General features: G+C 46.3%; 1 protein-coding gene across 11 annotated transcripts in view; it reads left to right on the top strand.

The window, feature by feature from the left end:
* The window catches only part of pxna (paxillin a), a 212920-nt gene that overhangs the window by 190069 nt on the left and 2376 nt on the right, over nt 1–20475 (top strand). For 8 of the 11 annotated variants that reach the window (XM_038792733.1, XM_038792762.1, XM_038792743.1 and 5 more), the window contains 5 exons: nt 899–1042; nt 10492–10674; nt 11290–11463; nt 12405–12486; nt 15397–15545. In XM_038792733.1, the coding sequence (XP_038648661.1) occupies nt 899–1042; nt 10492–10674; nt 11290–11463; nt 12405–12486; nt 15397–15545 (732 nt within the window). The remainder of the gene's footprint in view (nt 1–898; nt 1043–10491; nt 10675–11289; nt 11464–12404; nt 12487–15396; nt 15546–20475) is intronic. The other 3 variants (XM_038792772.1, XM_038792790.1, XM_038792723.1) reach the window with 1 other exon arrangement.

Consider the following 20475-nt stretch of genomic DNA (forward strand, 5'->3'; position numbering starts at 1 on the left):
CAAAGAACATTTCACCGCAACGTAATGTGTCGAGAATTGGGTGGAGGAAGATCCTTATCAGCCCCTTTTTTTGATGCGAAAAGTAGTGATGCAAAAATGCAGTATTTTTTAAAAAGATAATCGAGTAGAACGCTTCAACATTAAAAAAATGTTTTTATAAAGAGGCAATTTAGCATGGCCAATCCACCTACCCTGCACATCTTAGATTTGTGGGGGTGAGACCCACTCCGACACGGGGAGAATGTGCAAACTCCACACGGACAGTGACCCAGGGCCGGGATCGAACCCGGGTTCTGTGTGGCAGTAGTGTTAACCACTGCACCAGGCAGCATGTGGCGCAGTGGCAGCACTGTTGCCTCACGGCGCCGAGGACCCGGATTCGATCCCGGCCCTGGGTCACTATCTGTGTGGAGTTTGATCGTTCTCCCTGTGTCTGCATGGGTCTCGCCCCCACAACCCAACAATGTGCAGGGTAGGTGAATTGGCCATGTCATATTTCCCCTTAATTGGAAAAAAATAATTGGGTACACTAAATTTATAAAAAGAAAACACTGCGCCACTGCCACCCTCTAACGCTGCCACTTAAGTGGTATTGTGTCAAACCTACACCAAGAAATGCTGAAGGCTGTCATTAGGAGTAATATGTTACATTTTCCAGAACTAATTACATTTATTAAATAATCTAGCAAACTAGGTTAATAAACTGATTCTCATTCATCACTCAATGTGGAGTTTGACTGGTCCATACTATAAAATTTCCATATGTAACAGGTGTGCTGCTGGCGTCTTCAATGTGTTTTGCATGTTTAAATTTCATTCTGTGCTCTTTTTCATAGTTTGCTTTAACTTCTTTCATTCTGTTCTATGACATTTCTGTCTCCTGTTGATCCATTTCTAGCTAGTCAATCCAGGTCGTGCTACCAACATGCTGTGTTCCCCATTCCGTAAAGGAGATCTTCAGGGACTGGTAGATCCAGTTGCCCTTCCCCCGCGCCCAGCCCCTCCCTCATTGTGTGGACGGCAACAAAAAACGAACGTAAATGTGTGTATATATGAGAGAACTTGGTTTTTCAAGTAGAGAAAGCAAATGCAGGCAAATATCCACACAGCTTAAATGTTCTGTAGGGCTGTTGCTTCCAAGATACAACCATAGGTTGCTAGAGTTGACATTTGCATTAGTGTAATGTATTAATATGGCAGTTTGAGTTCTTATTTGTTAATACCATGTGATGTTAAGAGGCAACCTTGACTAGCTATATGGATGTCTACTGAATAAATGGTAGTTAAATTCTTCAGTTATTTTGCATCGAGCCTCCTGATTAGAGGTTTTACTTTGGTTTGATTATAGTTGGATTACTTGAAGTGTTACGTGATGGTTGCATTATGTCAGAAAACAATTAACCCAGCATATTGTACGGTGATAAATTTTACTGAAAACTGAGCCATCCTTTAGAATTTGCTGTTGCTTTCTGTGATAAATGTTCAAAACAATTGCTAGATATCCAGTAACAAAATGTTATGAGGAATTAATCAAGAGCCACAATCCCAACAAATATCTTTCCTGAGGATAACTCATCAAAATGCTGCAAAGCGGGGTTATGAATCTGTGACTTCCCTAAATCTTATCGAAAATCAGACCAGTTTGGAAAGATGCAACATGAAAACCCAGCAAGAGAAAGAAAAATAAATAAAATTACTAAATTCCTGCTTGGGTCAATGGGCATATAACAAATTGAGGTACACAGAGCAGGTCTGCCAAGAGCCACAAATGGTTTCCAATTGCCTCGACAGTAAAATAACAGCTGTATTAGTAACTTGATATTTCCACTGAAATTATACTGTGGCTCAATAAATGGTACAGATAGCACTGTACCTCTTGTTGCTAATGATAAGATTTGCACTTCATCATTCACTCAATATGTCCTACATCCACACAGTATGCGTCATCATAGAATCTGTACAGTGCAGAAGGGGGTCATTCGGCCCATCGAGTCCACACCGACCCTCCGAAAGAGCATCCTACCTAGGCCCAATCCCTCGCTCTATCCCAGTAACCTCACCTAACCGTCAGCCACTTAAGGGCAATTTAGCATGACCAATCCATCTAACCTGCACATCTTGGACTATTGGAAGAAACCGGAACACCCGGAGGAAACCCACAATATGCAAACTCCACACAGTCGCCCAAGGATAGAATTGATCCTGGGTCCCTGGTGCTGTGAGGCAGCAGTGTTGCCACCAATGATGATCTCTGCAAGATAATTTTTTTTTTTAATTGGAACCCTGATGTCCTTCACTTCATGTCTTCCAAATTTGTTTTAGCTTTTTGTACAATGTTTTTCTTTGTCAGATTCTACTTTGGTTACATTTCCAGCACTTGTTAGTTAGTGGTTTATGGACTCTCTGATATCTGGTGGAGAAATGCAGTTTTGTGAACCGTGAGCCCTATCAAAACTATGAGGAAAATACAAAAAATATCAACACTAATGCCACTCGGACAGCATCTTAAAAGGTATTTCAAGGCAGGCAAGAGGAAAAATTTGGTCTTTCACATCCTCTTCCGCTGGTATTAATTGCTTAATCGGGATTACCTGGGTGCAGGAAATGCAGTGTGTGGTGAATGTAATATATGAATGTGTGTATATATACTAATTCACACTGTTATTGTAAGTGCAGTAGCGCCATCCTACCACTAGGGGGAGTAGCACTGGGAGCACTTAGGAACTTGTACTGGGCTCCACCCTTGGTTCCGCCCACGACTCCTCCCCCTAGTGCAGCTGTCCAGAGTCAGCCTGGGTCGCTACGAGTTCATCGACAGGTAACAGGCTGGCTCTGAAGTAAGTCGATTAAAGCCTAGATTCACATCGGAAACACGTGTCTGGTGAATTGATGGTTCCATCAATTTAATCGACTTAAGAACAGTAAGATCGATTATGGAATCGGCCCTCAAGCCTGGACGCCTGGAACTCAACCCGCAGGATGCAGAGGCTAAAGAAATCTTCTCCCATTGGATCCGGTGTTTCAAGGCCTACCTGGCCGAAGCAAGCACAGCCGAAACTACAGAGGATCAGAAGCTGAGTCTACTGCACGCGAGGGTGAGCCATAGAATCTCAACGCAATTAAACTCGGTCCAGTTCATATACTGCGGCGCTAGCAGTTCTCAAAGAAATGTATGTAAGGCCAATTAATGAAGTTTACGCTCGCCATGTGTTTACGACTCGCCGTCAGCAGCCTACGGAATCACTCGCCGAATTCCTAAGAGAACTTAACAATTTGTCCAGTGACTGTAATTACCAAGCGGTTACCGTGGCTGAACACAGGGAATTGGCGGTACGCAATGTTTTTGTAGCGGGCCTCAGGTCCAACTATGTGCGCCAACGACTGCTGGAAAAGGGGGCCCAGGACTTAGAAACGACTGTGGAAGCTGCGACCACGATGGAGGTCTCCTTCCGCAGCCTTAACTCGTTCCCCGCGGACCCCGCGACCCCATCATGGGCCCCCGACCAGCGACTCCCCCAAGCCTGTGCTACGCGGCCGCCCAGCCACCATGCTGCCCCAGCCAGCCACTACGCTGCTCCAGCCTGCCATTTCTGCGGCCAGAACCAGCACTTGCAGCAGCACTGCCCGGCCCGCAACGCGACCTGCAGCAGCAGGGTAGCATGGTGGTTAGCATAAATGCTTCACAGCTCCAGGGTCCCAGGTTCGATTCCCGGCTGGGTCACTGTCTGTGCGGAGTCTGCACGTCCTCCCCGTGTGTGCGTGGGTTTCCTCCGGATGCTCCGGTTTCCTCCCACAGTCCAAAGATGTGCGGGTTAGGTGGATTGGCCATGCTAAAATTGCCCGTAGTGTCCTAAAAAGTAAGGTTAAGGGGGAGGTTGTTGGGTTACGGGTATAGGGTGGATACGTGGGTTTGAGTAGGGTGATCATTGCTCGGCACAACATTGAGGGCCGAAGGGCCTGTTCTGTGCTGTACTGTTCTAAGTTCTAAGCTGCGGGCGAAAAGGGCATTACGCTAGAGTGTGCCTCGCAAAAAGGGCCCCAGCTTCCAACTCCCCAGCTACTCGCAGTAACCGCTCCCCGCACTCTCAGCCCGGTGGGGCCCGAAACGCTGCGGCCTATGCCCCGGCTCCGCCCCCTCCAGCCACGTGCGATTCATGGGGGCTGCCACCTTGGAAAACCTCCACCACGCGGCCGGCCACGTGCGACTCATGGGGGCCGCCATCTTGGACGCCATCTTCCTCGCCGCCCGCCACGTGCGATCCAGGGGCCCGATCGGCATCTCCGCGCTCGGACAACTCAGCGGAGGAATTCGAACAAGACTACGAACTCGGAGGGCAGTCATTACGGGGCCACTCCAGCACAGCTGATCGAGCCGCCAACTACCCGCAACTCAGCGAGGTCACCCTAGACCAACCCTGACCAAAGAATCTACGAAACTCGATGGCAGAGGTCCATATCAACGGGTACAAAATGCCATGCCTCTTCGACTCCGGGAGCACAGAGAGCTTCATACACCCAGACCTGGTAAGACGATGGTCGCTCCCCGTTTTCCCCGCGCAACAAACTATCGCGCTCGCTTCAGGCTCCCACTCGGTCCAGATCCAGGGGCACACCGCCGTGACACTCACAATCCGAGGCACTAGTTACGCGAAGTTTAAACTCTACATGTTGCCCGACCTCTGCTCGCCACTCTTATTAGGCCTAGACTTCCAGTGTAACCTCAAGAGCCTCACCCTCAGCTTCGGAGGGCCCCTGCCCCCACTCACTATCTGCAGCCTCGCTACGCTGCAAATCCCTCCCCCTCCTATCTTTGCCAATCTCACTAAGGACTGTAAACCCGTAGCCACTCGTAGCAGGCGGTATAGCCTGCAGGATAGGGTATTTATCAGAGCAGAGGTCCGAAGGCTACTCAGTGAAGGGGTTATAGAGGCCAGCAATAGTCCCTGGAGAGCTCAGGTGGTGGTTGTTAAGACCGGGGAAAAATTCCGTATGGTGGTCGACTACAGTCAGACTATAAATAGATTTATGCTCCTCGACGCGTATCCCCTCCCCAGGATTGCAGACATGGTAAACCAGATCGCCCAGTACCGGCTCTTCTCCACGGTGGATCTGAAGTCTGCATACCACCAGCTCCCAATCCGCCCGGAGGACCGCCACTACACGGCGTTCGAGGCCGATGGCAACCTCTTCCATTTCCTCCGGGTCCCTTTCGGCGTCACTAATGGGGTCTCGGTGTTCCGATGAGCAATGGACCGAATGGTGGACCAGTACAGGCTGCGGGCCACGTTTCCGTACTTGGACAGTATCACCATCTGCAGCTATGACCAGCAGGACCACGACGCCAACCTCCACCATTTTCTCCAGACGGCACAGAAACTGAACCTCACGTACAACAAGGAGAAATTTGTTTTCCGCACATCCAGACTAGCCATCCTCGGCTATGTCGTGGAAAACGGAGTCCTGGCCCCCGACCCGGACCGTATGCGCCCCCTCTTAGAACTCCCTCCCCCTCATTGTCCCAAGTCCCTCAAACGGTGCTTGGGATTTTTTTCTTACTACGCCCAGTGGGTCCCTCAATATGCGGACAAAGCCCGCCCACTCTTTAGGACCACACGATTTCCCCTGTCAGCCGAGGCACGCCAGGCCTTCAACGGCATCAAGGAGGACATCGCCAAAGCGGCCATGCGGGCGGTGGATGAATCCACCCCACTTCAGGTAGAGAGCGACGCCTCAGAGGTAGCTCTTGCAGCCACGTTAAATCAGTCAGAGAGACCCGTTGCATTTTTCTCCCGTACCCTCTCCGCTTCAGAACTCCGACACTCCTCAGTCGAGAAAGAAGCACAAGCCATTGTGGAGGCTATTCGTTACTGGAGGCACTACCTCGCAGGTAGGAGGTTCACCCTCATCACCGACCAAAGATCGGTTGTCTTCATGTTCGACAACTCGCAAAGGGGCAAGATAAAAAACGATAAAATGCTGAGGTGGATGATCGAACTCTCCACCTACAATTACGATATCAAATATCGACCTGGGAAGCTCAACGAGCCTCCGGATGCCCTATCCCGCGGGACATGCGCCAGCGCGCAGATCGATCGATTAAAAAGTATCCACAATGACCTCTGCCACCCGGGGGTCACCCGGCTCGCCCACTACATCAGGGCCCAAAACCTGCCTTTCTCCAACGAGGAGGTAAAAGCGGTCACCAGGGACTGCCCGATCTGTGCGGAGTGCAAACCGCACTTCTATAGACCAGACAGGGCCCACCTGGTCAAGGCTTCTAGGCCATTTGAACGCCTAGCGATTGATTTCAAAGGGCCACTCCCCTCAACTAACAAGAACATTTACTTCTTAAACGTCGTAGACAAGTTCTCCCGTTTCCTATTCGCTATCCCGTGCCCCGACATGACCTCCCACACAGTCATTAGGGCCCTGCACAGCATCTTCACCCTGTTTGGTTTCCCCAGCTACGTACACAACGACCGGGGTTCGTCCTTCATGAACGACGAGCTTCGTCAGTACCTGCTCGAAAAGGGCATTGCCTCGAACAGGACTACCAGCCAGGGCCGGCCCAAGGTACCGGCAACTCGGGCAGTCGCCAGGGGCGCCATGTGCTAGGGGGCACCAGAGACTCGGGTCCCGCGCATGCGCAGTTGGGCCGGTGCCAACCAGCGCATGCGCGGTGGCTGCCCTCCCCCAGGGCGGCCCCCCCCCCCCTCCGGCCGTCCTCCCCCCCCTCCGGCCGTCCTCCCCTCCATCCGCCCTCCCTCCGTCCAGCCGTCCTCGGCCCCGCCCTGTCCCCCCCTCGCCCCCGCCCCCCCCCTCGTCGCCCTCGCCCCCGCCCCGCCTCGGCCCACCCCCCCCCCCCCGCTTCGGCCCGGCCGCCTCGGCCCCCCCCCCCCGCCTCGGCCCCCCCTTGTTGAGAAGGTGCGCCTGCTCCACTGCAACCCCAAGTACGCATTCGTCGAGTTCCCTGACGGCCGTCAGGACACTGTATCCCTCGGGGATTTGGCACCCGCCGGATCCAGCGCCCCCTCTGCCCCCACAGATGAATCTCTCACCCTACACCCCATGCTGCCGCCCCCTTGCGCTCCTGAGCCCACGAGCTCGCTCCACCAGTCCCGCGCACCCACGCCAGCCAGCCCCCAACCAGGAGAGTATGAAGCTCAAATACAACCCTCCCTGGAGTCCGCCATCGTACCCCAACACACTACACCCGTCCAGCCACCGCAAGAGGCTGCAACCCCGGTGCTCCGCAGGTCTCAGCGGACAATCCGACTGCTGGACAGACTGACGTTATAGACTAGACCACCACCGCCGCCGGACATGATTTTTCTGCAGGGGGTGAATGTGGTGAATGTAATATATGAATATATATATATATACTAATTTACACTGTTACTGTAAGCGCAGTAGCGCCATCCTACCACTAGGGGGAGTAGCGCTGGGAGTACTTAGGAACTTGTACTGGGCTCCACCCTTGGTTCCGCCCATGACTCCTCCCCCTAGTGCAGCTGTATAAGTATCCGTGTCCAGAGTCAGCCTGGGTCGCTACGAGTTCATCGACAGGTAACAGGCTGGCTCTGAAGTAAGTCGATTAAAGCCTAGATTTACATCGGAAACACGTGTCTGGTGAATTGATGGTTCCATCTCAGAGAAATTAGACAGGAGAGAAGAACACACAGCCGTGCTTCTGATTGGATGTAAAATTGGTGGGAAATCTTACAGTAGCATTCTCCTTGCCATCTTCTTTTGCTGTTTTGAATCTGCCCAAGCGATCAACTTTATTCCAACAGCTTTGGTGCTTGAACTTTCTGAAAATTCTAAAGATAATGGGTGCAGTTCAACAGACATGAATCAAAATCTCCTTTCAGGCTATTTGGCAGGGTGATGCTCGGCGGCTGTAGCACCAAGATTCACCCTGCTATTCACCAGCAAGACTGGCTTCTCGCAGACCAGCTGCCATGATCTCTGCACTCCCTCCCCTTCACCCTCCCAACCTTTTCTGTGCCTGCCCTCCAACCCCCGTCCCCATCACCCTCGCAACCTTTTCTGTGCCTGCCCTCCACACCACCCCCCCCAAACCCGGCCCAATCCCTGGCAGTGCCAACTTGGCAGTGCGCCTGGAACCCTGGCACCATGGAAGTGACACCTGGCCATGGCCCCGACAACCCGGGGATCTTTAATGGCCTGCCATCATGATGGTCCAGGTTTGTGGAACCCAGTGCTAAATACCACCCGGCCGAGGTCTTGCAGGCATGGCCGTTGACTTCCCGAGCGCTAGGTGAAAGCATCGTCTGGGTATTTAAATGAGCTGAATGACTCATTTAAATATGCTGCCCGTGATCCAGATTGCGCCAGATGGAGTGCTGCGGAACGGTGCCTTGCACGGAACCCAGTTTGCGGCTCCCGCGGGATTCATGAATCACGTCCAACTAATTAATCTAGCCCACTCTACAGCCTGAATTTTTAATCTGTAACTATTCATGCCTCATTTTAATCATGTTCATTGATTTCTTTTAACAGTGAAAAATTCAGCTATCTAAAACACATTTTAATATCTTCAAAATTGTAGATTGTGATCATGTAAATTAAGAATATAAAACAAAATACTTATCAAAATGTCCATCCACACCCCATGAACCAAAAGATATAGTTCCATCACTGATCAATTATAGCTGGAGGTTAGTCAATAAAATTCAGATATGTCAGTCTCAACAAATTTCAGCTTTGATTCATGCTAACTCAGGAAGGCTTTAATAGCATTAAGTACTTGGTTGATGGCCTTTATTGATCAAACAATATAGTCCAGCAGTCCTCTATTTAGCATCTGACTTCGTGCTTTATGGACCTACAAAGGCAGTTAACAAGGCTAAATAACAATTGTGCATAATTTTGTGACGTGTGGAGTTCTAGCATAAATCCTATAATAAGAGGCATGATTTCTATATTTCTGGATTTTTTTAAATAAATTTAGAATTCACAATTTTTTTCCAATTAAGGGGCAATTTAGCATGGCCAATTCGCCTACGCCTGCACATCTTTGGGTTGTGGGGGTGAGACCCACTCAGGCGTGGGGAGAATGTGCAAGCTCCACACAGACGGTGACCCGGGGCCTGGTTCAAACTCGGGTCCTCGGTGCTGTGAAGCAGCACTGCTAACCACTGCACCACCATGCCGTCCTCATGTTTCCATATTTTAACCACACAATAAGCCATTCAATTTTCTTGCCATGTAAAATATAGAGCTGTATTTCGTCAGCCCAACAGGAGCCTTACCACCTGTTGATGAACGAGTGGAAACCCCCCGGGAAGGCCAGGTGGTATTAAGTGCCGTTCAGGCCTCTTGAGTGGCTACCATTAGGCCTCAGATGGGATTCAGAACCTCAGCAGATAAAGTCCTGCCAGCCGAGAGCTGTTGACGGCAAGGTCAAATGAGATGGTGCTCCCCGCCCCCCCAACACCCAGAGCCACCACTGAATTGCGAGAGACTCAGGACTAATTGTCGTCATTTGGCTCATTAATGAGCCTAATTGACATCCCGCCACCTGTAAGCAGGAATCAGCCATTAGCCCCTTCAACTTAATCCCGGGGGGGGGGGGGGTGGCTTTTTTGCTGCTGCCAGGTACTGACCACTCCCATCATTAAATGAACCTGCCCATCATGGTCCCTGCAACAAAGGGCTGCATTAAACCAAGCCCATAACATCGAATAGTAAAATAAACAGACAGAAACTTAATTTTCACGTGTATTATTCATCATGCATGTCATAAAATGTACAATATTTATGAGTTACGGAGGTTCGAACTGAAAGATATCATCAAAGGGAAAGTTGCATTCATCATGGTTTATGACGTCGACCATTTGAAGAATAACTACTAGATCGAAAGATGAGCAACAAATAGTTAAAGCTTCTGATTATGATTTTACATCAGTGATTTAAAATGCCTTGATAAAATCTGTTACTTGGGGCAGCATGGTGGCACAGTGGTTAGCACTGCTGCTTCATGGCACCAAGGACCCGGGTTCGATCCTGGCCCCGGGTTACTGGCCAGGTGGAGTTTGCAGATTTTCCCTGTGTCTGCGTGGGTCTCACCCCAACAACCCAAAAACATGTACACGGTAGGTGAATTGCCATGCTAAATTTCCCTTAATTAGAAAAAAGTAATTGGGTACTCTAAATTTATTTGAAAGAAAATCATGCTACTTAACAGTGCTGCAACTCGGGGCACAGTGGTTAGCATTGCTGCCTCCGGCGCTGAGGACTCGGGTTCGAATCCCGGCCCTGGGTCACTGTGAGGAGTTTGCACATTCTCCCCGTGTCTGCGTGGGTTTCGCCCCCACAACCCAAAAAGATGTGCAGGTTAGGTGGATTGGCCACATTCAATTGCCCCTTAATTGGAAAAAAATAATTGGGTACACTAAATTTTTTTTTTTAAACGGTGCTGCAACTCATTGAATATTTAATGTGTTTTCTCCCTTTCTCTGTTCGCAGATGATGACACAGTCAGGGTCTAAAGGAAAGCATAGTGGCTCCTCCACTGTCGCAGGTCCTCAAAAAGCTGGAAGCCAACTGGATAACATGTTGGATGAACTGCATGTTGGGCTGAATAAGCTGGGGGTTGCGACTGTTGCAAAAGGAGTTTGTGCTGCATGCAATAAGCCTATTGCTGGACAGGTGAGGAGAACATAGAACTATCTCAGGATTTGAAATGTCACTGCAGTTTGCAGAACTCAATAGAAACAACCTCTGGTACTGGATCGGCTTGCAGATTGAGTCCATTCTTGCTGCTATTAATAGCATGCTGCTCAAACTTGTATCTACTCTGTATAGTGAAACACCTTTTAATGAGGCAGGAGAATGAAATACTGCTGTGTGTGCTATCTTGTTTAATGTATATCCATAACAGTCATTCAACACAGCAATACTGCTGTCTGTCTAACAGTAGAAGGCAAATTCACTCATGAGGTAGCTAAACTGTTTAATACACAGGACAATCCGCATTCATAAAGAATATTGACATTTTGAGGTTTTCCTTTCACTACATTGCATTTCAAAAACATGTATTATTACCCTCCCCACAGGTGCAGCATTAGTGTAGCATTCTGCCTTGTTGTGACAAACCATCTATTATCTGGACATGTACAGACCTTAAAAGTATATCAAGAGTTTTGTAAACTTGCTTGTTACATAATTACAGTAGGATATTCGCTAGGTGTATTTGAGCAGGTGGGATTGTTTGCTGCCTTCCAAATTTGTAAAGAATTTTAAAATGTGTTTATTTTTTGTCAGGTTGTCACTGCGATGGGTCGTACCTGGCACCCAGAGCACTTTGTTTGTATCCATTGCCAAGAGGAAATTGGTTCTCGGAATTTCTTTGAGCGAGATGGGCAGCCATACTGTGAGAATGACTACCACAACCTATTCTCCCCCCGCTGTTACTACTGCAATGGACCCATTCTGGATGTGAGTATCTCAAATTTATTCACAATGTAATGGTTAACCTTGAGCGGGGTTTAAAAGTAAGGATTAATTACTGGATACTTCATCTGCAAGTGACGAATAAAAACAAATACAAAGCTGACAGTCATTCCTGTATTCTCTGGGAATAGTATCCCTGTGAGAAAGGAATACTGCAAAATTCCGCTGTTGGCAAAGGATACATTCCCGTATATCCTTGCAAACAGCAAAATGGTGAATATCAAACATACTTTACAACGGGAATTAATTAGATAGGTTTCAGCCAAATTCAACATGTCGAAAGGATCAGAGGCAATAAAGACTATGTTTTTTATAAATTTGAAGACAAATTGATTGAAGAAATTATTTAGTAAAACAAGAAAAATCTAAGATTTGTCACACTTACAGTACTGTAGTTGGGAGAAGAGGTGAACTGTGATCAGAAATTAAATCGAAGGAACATCTGCATGCAAACAACAAAACGCGACGTGTGCGCAGTTTCTACTGCAGGGAATATGTCTTGGCCTAATTTAAAAACTTTTTAGGCTTTTTTCCTAGCATTTGCCAAAGTTGGCCTCTATTTTTTTTGTACCATGGACAAGTGAACATTTGGGCCTATAATGGGCAATCAAGTATACAAAGACTTCTGCATGGTTTAAGTGAATTTGGGAAAGAGGAAGTTGCGTATGGTGGGGCTTTACTGTACTAAAGTTACATTGGTTTGCTTTTAGAAATGGATTTACTTCAAGACCATGGTGTGAAGTAGTGTCAGACCCTAGCTGTTAGAAGGGTGACAGTGTGGTGGAGCCATGGCTTTTCTTGTTGTGAGAAATGAAGGCAGTGCAGTGGACCTTTTGTCTGGGCCACTTCTGTTCAGCTAAATAGTGTAATGCCGTTTTCTATTGCTTTGCTCTACAGATGCCTTCTCTTTGTTTTCTATATTACAGAAAGTGGTGACTGCACTGGATAAAACTTGGCATCCTGAACACTTCTTCTGTGCCCAGTGTGGAGCCTTCTTCGGACCAGATGGTATAATGATGTCTCTAGTATGATTTCTGTCTCATGCAGATGGGCCATTCCAGGTTCTGTCTGTTAGCATTGTACAGTGTAATTGCTGGCATACTATGTATTCTAGAGTCAGTTAAGTTTACATCATTTCACTGCTGACCATGCCATGTATTGCTGAGGCCACACAGCAGGTTATCTTTCATTAAATTGGAAATAGGGACAAGGTTACTAGTCACATTATAACCTTTATACTGCCAGTAGGTCCGAAGAAATTGCTGGCGATCTGGGCCAGTTGCCTTTTAGAAATTCAGGTTTTTGTGCCATGAATATTCTACTCCTTTATGCAAGAAAATGCATTAAGCTTATATGTTGTGAACGTCTATTTCAGTAATTTGGCATAATGTTGGTGAAACGTTTGTAAGATATTTTATGTAATCTTCTCTCTGGAATGGTTACATTTTATTCCATGCAGTGATATTTAACCTAGTTATGGGTTTTGAAAGTAAATCCAGCCATATAGGATGACCAGTTAGCATCAAGTGTTTCCTCGATTTGGGATTTTTGTTTGATGTTGAGATTGATTATTGTGGTCAATAGCGTAATTATGTCACAGTAGTTAGCACTGCTGCCTCACAGCGCTGATGACCCGTATTCAATCCCGGCCCCAAGTCACTGTCCGTGTGGTTTTTCCACATTCCCCTGCATGGGTCTCACCCCCACAACCCAAAGATGAGCAGGGTAGGTGGATTGGCCATACTAAGTTACCCCTTAATTGGGGGAAAATAAATTGGGTATTCTAAATTTTTTTTTTAAGATTATTGTAGTGAACATCTGCAAGCACAGTTGCATGGATTTTGCCATAATCTGCTTTGTCGGTATACTACGTGTAATAGCTGTGAGGCTCAACGACTACTTGGCAGTTGAAAATTAACAAATTTGTTTATTGAAATTTAACTATCTACAAAGAATGCCATCCTACTCTTTGACTCCCTAGGCGTTGACTGGCCAACGCTCAACCACCACTCCGTGACTCTCACTCTGCTGCTCAGTCACCGCCAGATTGTGCTACCATATCTCTGTCCCCCTTAAAGTTCTTTACTATCCTATTCATGAACAGACAACTATCTACAAGAATAGTCCATCAACAGAAATGCTGGGGTAACACAGTACGGTACTATCAGGAGACTTCCGAATTCTGTAAGAATACCTTGGCTCACTGGCCGGCTTTGCCTAAATTGAGTTAGTGATGTCTTTAGCAGCAGTCAGGTGGTTTATAATTTCATGAGGTACATTAGTGCAGGCATCTGCTGCAATTCCCATTGGAACTGCATGGGGTCCTTCCTCTATGGAGTTCCACTGAACTTGGCAATACTGGAGGAGCTGGTGGGTGCTGCTGGTTCAACCTGCAATGCTTGTATTGTGTTAGTTACTAAGTGGCCTACACTTTGTTTCCCTGGATAGGACATGGGACCTCTTCTTGTTATGTTCTTCTTGGGGACCCAGGCTGGGCCAACCTTAAAGTTCCAGACAAATGCTAAGTAATTCACCTCAAAGGACCTATTACCTTTAACAGAATCATGATATCTTTTTTGTGTACCTTGTTTCGTCTCCACTTGCCCTGCTAAATTGGAAACGCGAGGTCAAGTCTGGTCCGGAGGTGCCTCCCCATTAGTAGCTCTGCAGGGGATACATCCGTAATAATGTGGAGCATCATTCTGCAAATTAGGAGCAAACTAGCTGGCTTTAATCGTAAGGGTGTGGCAGGCTGTTTTTTAATTGCTGACTTGAATATCTGGACAGCTCTTTCTACTAAGCCCTATTACAAGGAGCTTACAATGTGTCTGGAGTTTCTGGGAACGTTAAAATTTTAATAAGATTATACATTTTGTTCACATACTGTAAGCAGAATTATTTCTTGACTATCCTCTCCTATAATTTCATTAGCAGTGAAAAAATAGAGAAGTCTTTCAATATAACTGAACCCAGTTTTCAGTCTGTGGGTCAAAAGGACCGATTTTCCTGAAAAGGGACATTTTTATTTGCTTACTGTTGCTGCAGACCCCAACGGCAGACCACTCCCCCCCCCCCCCCCCCCCCCCCCCCCCCCCCAGCCCCCGGATTCCATGAGCTCCAATTTACCTTGTCACCAAATGTAATAGCTGTGAGAGTCAACAACTACTTGGCAGGTGGAAGTTGACAAATCTGTGTATTGAAGGAGGACAAAGGATGGCATCCTGCTCCTTGACTCCACAGACATTCACTGGCCAGCATTCAACCACCACGCTGTGAATTTGGACTTGCGCTCTGCCGCTAAGCATGCCAACCAATCAACTCGCGCTCTGCTGCTCTGCGAGTCAGCCTCCCTGGGTTTGGACTCGTGCTCCAGCAGCCTCTGCCGTGCTACCACACTATGCAAGTTGATTTTTCAATCGGGATTGGGAAATGGCTTTGTAAGCCATCAAAATCTTGAAAATACTGGTGATGAATTGGGAGAAGGACATGAAAATACTATGTCTGAATGTTGTTGCCTCTGCAGACTTTGCCTATACAATGGAATCAAATAATCATAGAATGATACATGGGGAGTGGTAGAAGCATTATCCTAAAGTTTACATTACTTATTTTGCCATTAACTAGGGACATTTACCTTCTGGAGCTGCAACAGAACACTAATTTTGTATCATATTTTCACAACATTGCATTTAGATTTGAGAGTTTTTAAACAGAAGGCATCTTCCATTAGTCTTCGCTCAATATCAGTCGCTTTAATAAGATAACTACCTACATTATGTAAAAGCTTTTAATTGTAGGTTCAGTTTGCTTTGCTTCAAAAACAGTGTCAATGTCACTCAAGTTTTTATTGAGCGACAGTGTGAAGTTGGGATTTTCATCTCAAATCCTTCTAAATTGACATCTATTGTTCATTTACAGGATTTCATGAAAAAGATGGGAAGGCCTATTGTCGTAAAGATTACTTTGATATGTTTGCCCCGAAATGTGGTGGCTGTGCACGGGCTATTCTGGAAAACTACATCTCAGCCCTCAATTCACTATGGCACCCAGAGTGCTTTGTCTGCCGGGTAAGAAAAGGCAAAGATCCTAAGTGTATGACCCAGAATCTATTCTTGATTATTAAAATTATGCCTAGGATGTTCTTTTTTTTAAAAACTTAAACAGTAAAACCGAGCCAGGCAATAGCTTCCATAGTGATAAACGGAGCTCTCTGAGCACTGCACAAAGGCCAGTGAGGAAACGGTTCAGGAGTGCCCAATGTTGGTGTGGCAGGTTGGACTGTGGGATCTGTGATGAATGGATGTTGTGCATTAGTAGTTTTACTTTTGAATGAAATACAATATCGTGTATCATAGTAAATAAAACCACAAATAGAAAATAAGTATATAATTTTCGAACAATGATGTTACGGACACACCATTAAGCCACGGAGTTCTATTGAATCTGACAAATAACTTAAGTTCATGTCAACATTTGAATAGGAACAGAATCCAGTTAAAGTGCGATTGTGGACAGTGACTGAACATGCCTGATTAATGCTCGTTGGTACTCAATACTCTACTTGATGAAGGATGTTGGATTAACACTCTTAGTGCTCTTTAATGAACAGTTAGGTGTTCACTCTGATTACTGCTGTTCATCTGTAAATTAAGGAAACAAAAGATGGACTAAAATAATTAAATCACTGACCAGGAAGACAGGATGAGCAGCTGACTAACAAGATATTTATTGTTCAAAGCACCAACTATAAAAGGGCAGCACTATTCATCTGTCCAACAACAGTAGGAGATTGCAACACATGATACAAAATCTATTTTATATAAATGAGATTTGGAAAATGAGAATATTATCTGCGTGATCACTGCAAATAGGAAATTGCATTGTTATATAGCTTCCAAAATCCTGTTTCAATTGGAAGGTATGCCTTCTTGGAGGGTCACTGAGTAGCAGGTCCGTTGATGTTCCTGGCTGCTGATGGTCCTGACGTGCCAGAAATTCTTCCAATTTCTTTTGTTAGCATTTCAAGTAAGCTATTAAAGGTAAATGTCCCTCTTGAAGGGCGAGAAAATTACTTTGAAAATAAAATATCCTCCAAGCCTCCCCTTCAGCCTGTTCAAAAGGAAGAAGAAATTGTTTCAAATATCTTAGTTGACAGAATGTGCTCTCAATTCTGCCAATAATTATCAACCTATTGAAAAGCTGCCTTGTTAAGACTTCTGGTTGGTTTCTGATGTATATGTGTGGCGCTCAATGCCTGAATAAAGTTAATCTCCATATTTTCTGAACTTAAGCAGCCTCACTTAACCTTGAAGACTATGCTGTGGGCTACAATAGGAAGTCTGTTTCCATGGTTTATCATTCTTATCAAAATCTATGTTTTAGCTACAATTTTGTCTCCTTGTTTGACTCTGCTATTTTAGCATTCCATGACTTTAAAAAGCAAAGGAAGTCTGTTAGAGGACTTGAGGAGGGGCAAAGTCACAAATCACCTTGTGATTTCTATTCACATACCTTTGTGTGACATGTACTGTCTGCTCTGTTTTTAAGTATAATTATTGACATTTTGAATTTATGAATTATGCAACAAAGTTGCAAAATAATGTATCCCCTAAGTTGTAAGAAGGAACAGGTAATATACACAAGTACAGAGTAGAACAGTAGAGTGACATCACAATCGGCTCGATACAATCATTACACAGGATTAGGAACAGCATGGTAGCATTGTGGACTAGCACAATCGCTTCACAGCTCCAGGGTCCCAGGTTTCGATTCCAGCTTGGGTCACTGTCTGTGCGGAGTCTGCACATCCTCCCCGTGTGTGCGTGGGTTTCCTCCGGGTGCTCCGGTTTCCTCCCACGGTCCAAAGATGTGCAGGTTAGGTGGATTGGCCATGATAAATTGCCCTTAGTGTCCAAAATTGCCCTTAGTGTTGGGTGGGGTTACTGGGTTATGGGGATAGGGTGGAAGTGTTAACCTTGGGTAGGATGCTCTTTCCAGGAGCCGGTGCAGACTCGATGGGCCGAATGGCCTCCTTCTGCACTGTAAATTCTATGTTCTATAGCCCCACCAGAGGCCGAAGGATAATAAGTTCATAATAAGAAAAGGGGGCAGAATTAGGCCATTCGGACCATCGAGTCTGCTTCACCATTTTATCATGGCTAATATGCTCCTCATCTGTTACCTACAATGTTACTGGCCAAGAGCTGGATTGCAAAATCAGCCAGAGTATCTCCTCTCACGAACACATGATCTACGAGCAGGAGTAGGCAATTTAGCCTCCCGAGCCTAAACACCTTCAATGTGATCATGGCTGATCCTATCCTGGCCTCAACTCCACTGTCCTGCCCATTCTCCATAACTCTTCAACCCATTACTAATTTAAAAATCTGTTTAACTCCACCTCAAATCTACTCACTGTCCCTGCAACCACCGCATTCTGGGGTAGCAAATTGCACAGATTCACAACTCTTTGGGAGAAGCAGTTTCACCTCAAACCTGTTTTAAATTTGCTCCCTCTTATTTTAAGATAATGACCTCTCGTTTTGCGTAGCTCCACGTACACTTTGTCCGTACCTTTTAGCATATTATATATCTCAATTAAATCTCCCCTCAATCTTCTAAACTCTTGAGAGTATAGGTCTAAACTGTTCAATCTCTCCTCATACGACAAACCCCTCATTACTGGAATCAATCTAGTGAACCTCCTCTGAACTGCCTCCAATGCCACTACATATTTCCTCAAATAAGGGGACTAAAAATGTGCACAATACAAAATAAAGTCATAAAAACAAAAAGTGCCTGTGTCTGCGTGGGCCTCATCCCCACAACCCAGCGATGTGCCGGGTGGGTGGATTGGCCATTTTCTTTACCAACCCCGTGGTGACCTTTCTACTCCCCGACAGACTTTCAGCTGTTGTCACAGCCGTTTTTTTTACTGGTCCTCGACATATCCCTTCCCTGTGCTTTCTCCTGACCTTTACCGCCTTCGCTGCCCCTAGGACCGGGTGTCAATCCCCAACAATGCCGTTCCCGAACGGGAGGCCTCCAACACGCGGCTGCCTCACGCCCGCCGTCACCGGAAGTCCCAAATCACTGTGTCTTTAAGTTCAAGATAGATAGGTTCTTACTTAATAAGGGGATAAGGGGTTATGGGAAGAAGGCAGGAGAATAGAGATGAGAAAAATATCAGCCATGATTGAATGGCGGAGCAAACTCGATGGGCCGAGTGGCCAATTCTGCCAATTCTGCCATTCCTATGCCATATGGGTTCTGGTTAGGTGCACTCTGTGTACCACCGTTAGCTGCATTAGGCTTAGCCTTGCGTATGTAGAGGTAGAGTTGACCCTGTCCAGTGCTTTACTCCAGAATCCCCATCCTATTTCAATCCCTAGCTCTTCCTCCTGTTTTTCTCTCATTTCATCCAGTGGGCAGCGTGCCTTTCCCAACAGTCGCATGTACAGGTCCGCACAGCACCCCCCCCCCCTCCCCCTCCCCCACCGTCGCACACGTCCAACAGCTCTTCTAATAATATGTCCTGGTGTCTGCTGGTATGTCGCCGTTTCCCTATGGAGGACGTTTCTGACTTGCATATGTCGTAACTCGTTCCCCTGGTCAGTTGAAGCCTTTCCGTCAGTTCTTTTAGCATTGTCAGTCTATTGTACGTAGAGACGTCACTGACTGTCAGAGCCTCCCCCCCAATCCTGTCTGCACCTCTTGTTTCTCTTCTGTCTAAATCACCCACAAAACAGTCTGAGGTTTTATTTTTATTTTCTAAATTCCAGCTACCTCCATGGCATTCCAAATTCCTCTATATCGTCTGCCAACTGTGACTGAAGCATATGCTTCAACCTTGATTACTGCTAAAATGTTTCTTGATGGGAATAATACATGGTATTCTACCCACAGTGGATTACCAAACCTTCACAACTTCTCACTGTTATACGTTTCCTCTGTTGCTCTTACTCTAGCCTACAGGCATGGCTCATCCCACCTCAGCTCAACATCTACCAGTTTTTGTAACCTCTAGGCTCAACTATTCCAATGCTGACATAACTTGCATCCTCAATAGATAACTTATCCAAAACTCTCCTACCCATATGCTAATTCTCACCAAGTCCTGTTTACGCATGTGCCTGTTGACCTACACTGAGGTTTTCCATAACCCAGGAGTCAATTTTAATATTCTCAATGGTTGTTTTCAAATCCCTCCAAGCCCTCAGAATCGCAGAAGTGTTTTGGCACAGAAAGAGACCATTCAGCCCACCGTGTCTGCAGCGGCTCTCCAAATGAGTCCTATGGCTTTGTGCCATTTTCCTTGTCCCTACTCTCTGTAAGCTTTTTCAGCCTGACAATCCATTGAGATCTTTGTGCTCATCCAGTGTGGTCTCTTGCTTATCTTTGCTTTTTATTGCTGTATCATTGACGGTCACGTCTAGGACGGCACGGTGGCACAGTGGTTAGCACTGCTGCCTCACGGCACCGAGGTCCTGGGTTCGATCCTAGCCCCGGGTCACTGTCCGTGTGGTGTTTGCACATTATTCCCATGTCTGCGTGGGTCTCACCCCCACAACCCAAAGATGTGTAGGTGGATTTGCCACGCTAAATTTCCCCTTAATTGGGAAAAAAGAATTGGGTACTCTAAATTTATTAGATGCCCATGTCTTCAGCTGTCTAGGCCGTAAACTCTGGAATTCCCTCCCCAAACCTATCCACATCTTCCTCATTTGCTTTCAGCTGTATCTTAGACTCGATAACCATGCATTTATTTAGGGATATTCATGTAGTAAAATGTCCCGAGGCCAAAAATACAGAAACAAGAATAGCAGGGTACAATGAGAGAAGCGCAGATAGCTCATCCAATTGGTCAAGTCCTTTTGGACTATGAATTTGGGAACAGAAAATGCTATGTTCCCAAATTCATAGTTTTATTTTTCCATTGAATCTATGCTAAATATAATCTTTGAACTGTTTTAGTAATGATTTTATTCTGTGATGGTT

The sequence above is a fragment of the Scyliorhinus canicula genome, chromosome 1 (assembly GCF_902713615.1).
Source record: "Scyliorhinus canicula chromosome 1, sScyCan1.1, whole genome shotgun sequence".
Lineage (NCBI taxonomy): Eukaryota > Metazoa > Chordata > Chondrichthyes > Carcharhiniformes > Scyliorhinidae > Scyliorhinus > Scyliorhinus canicula.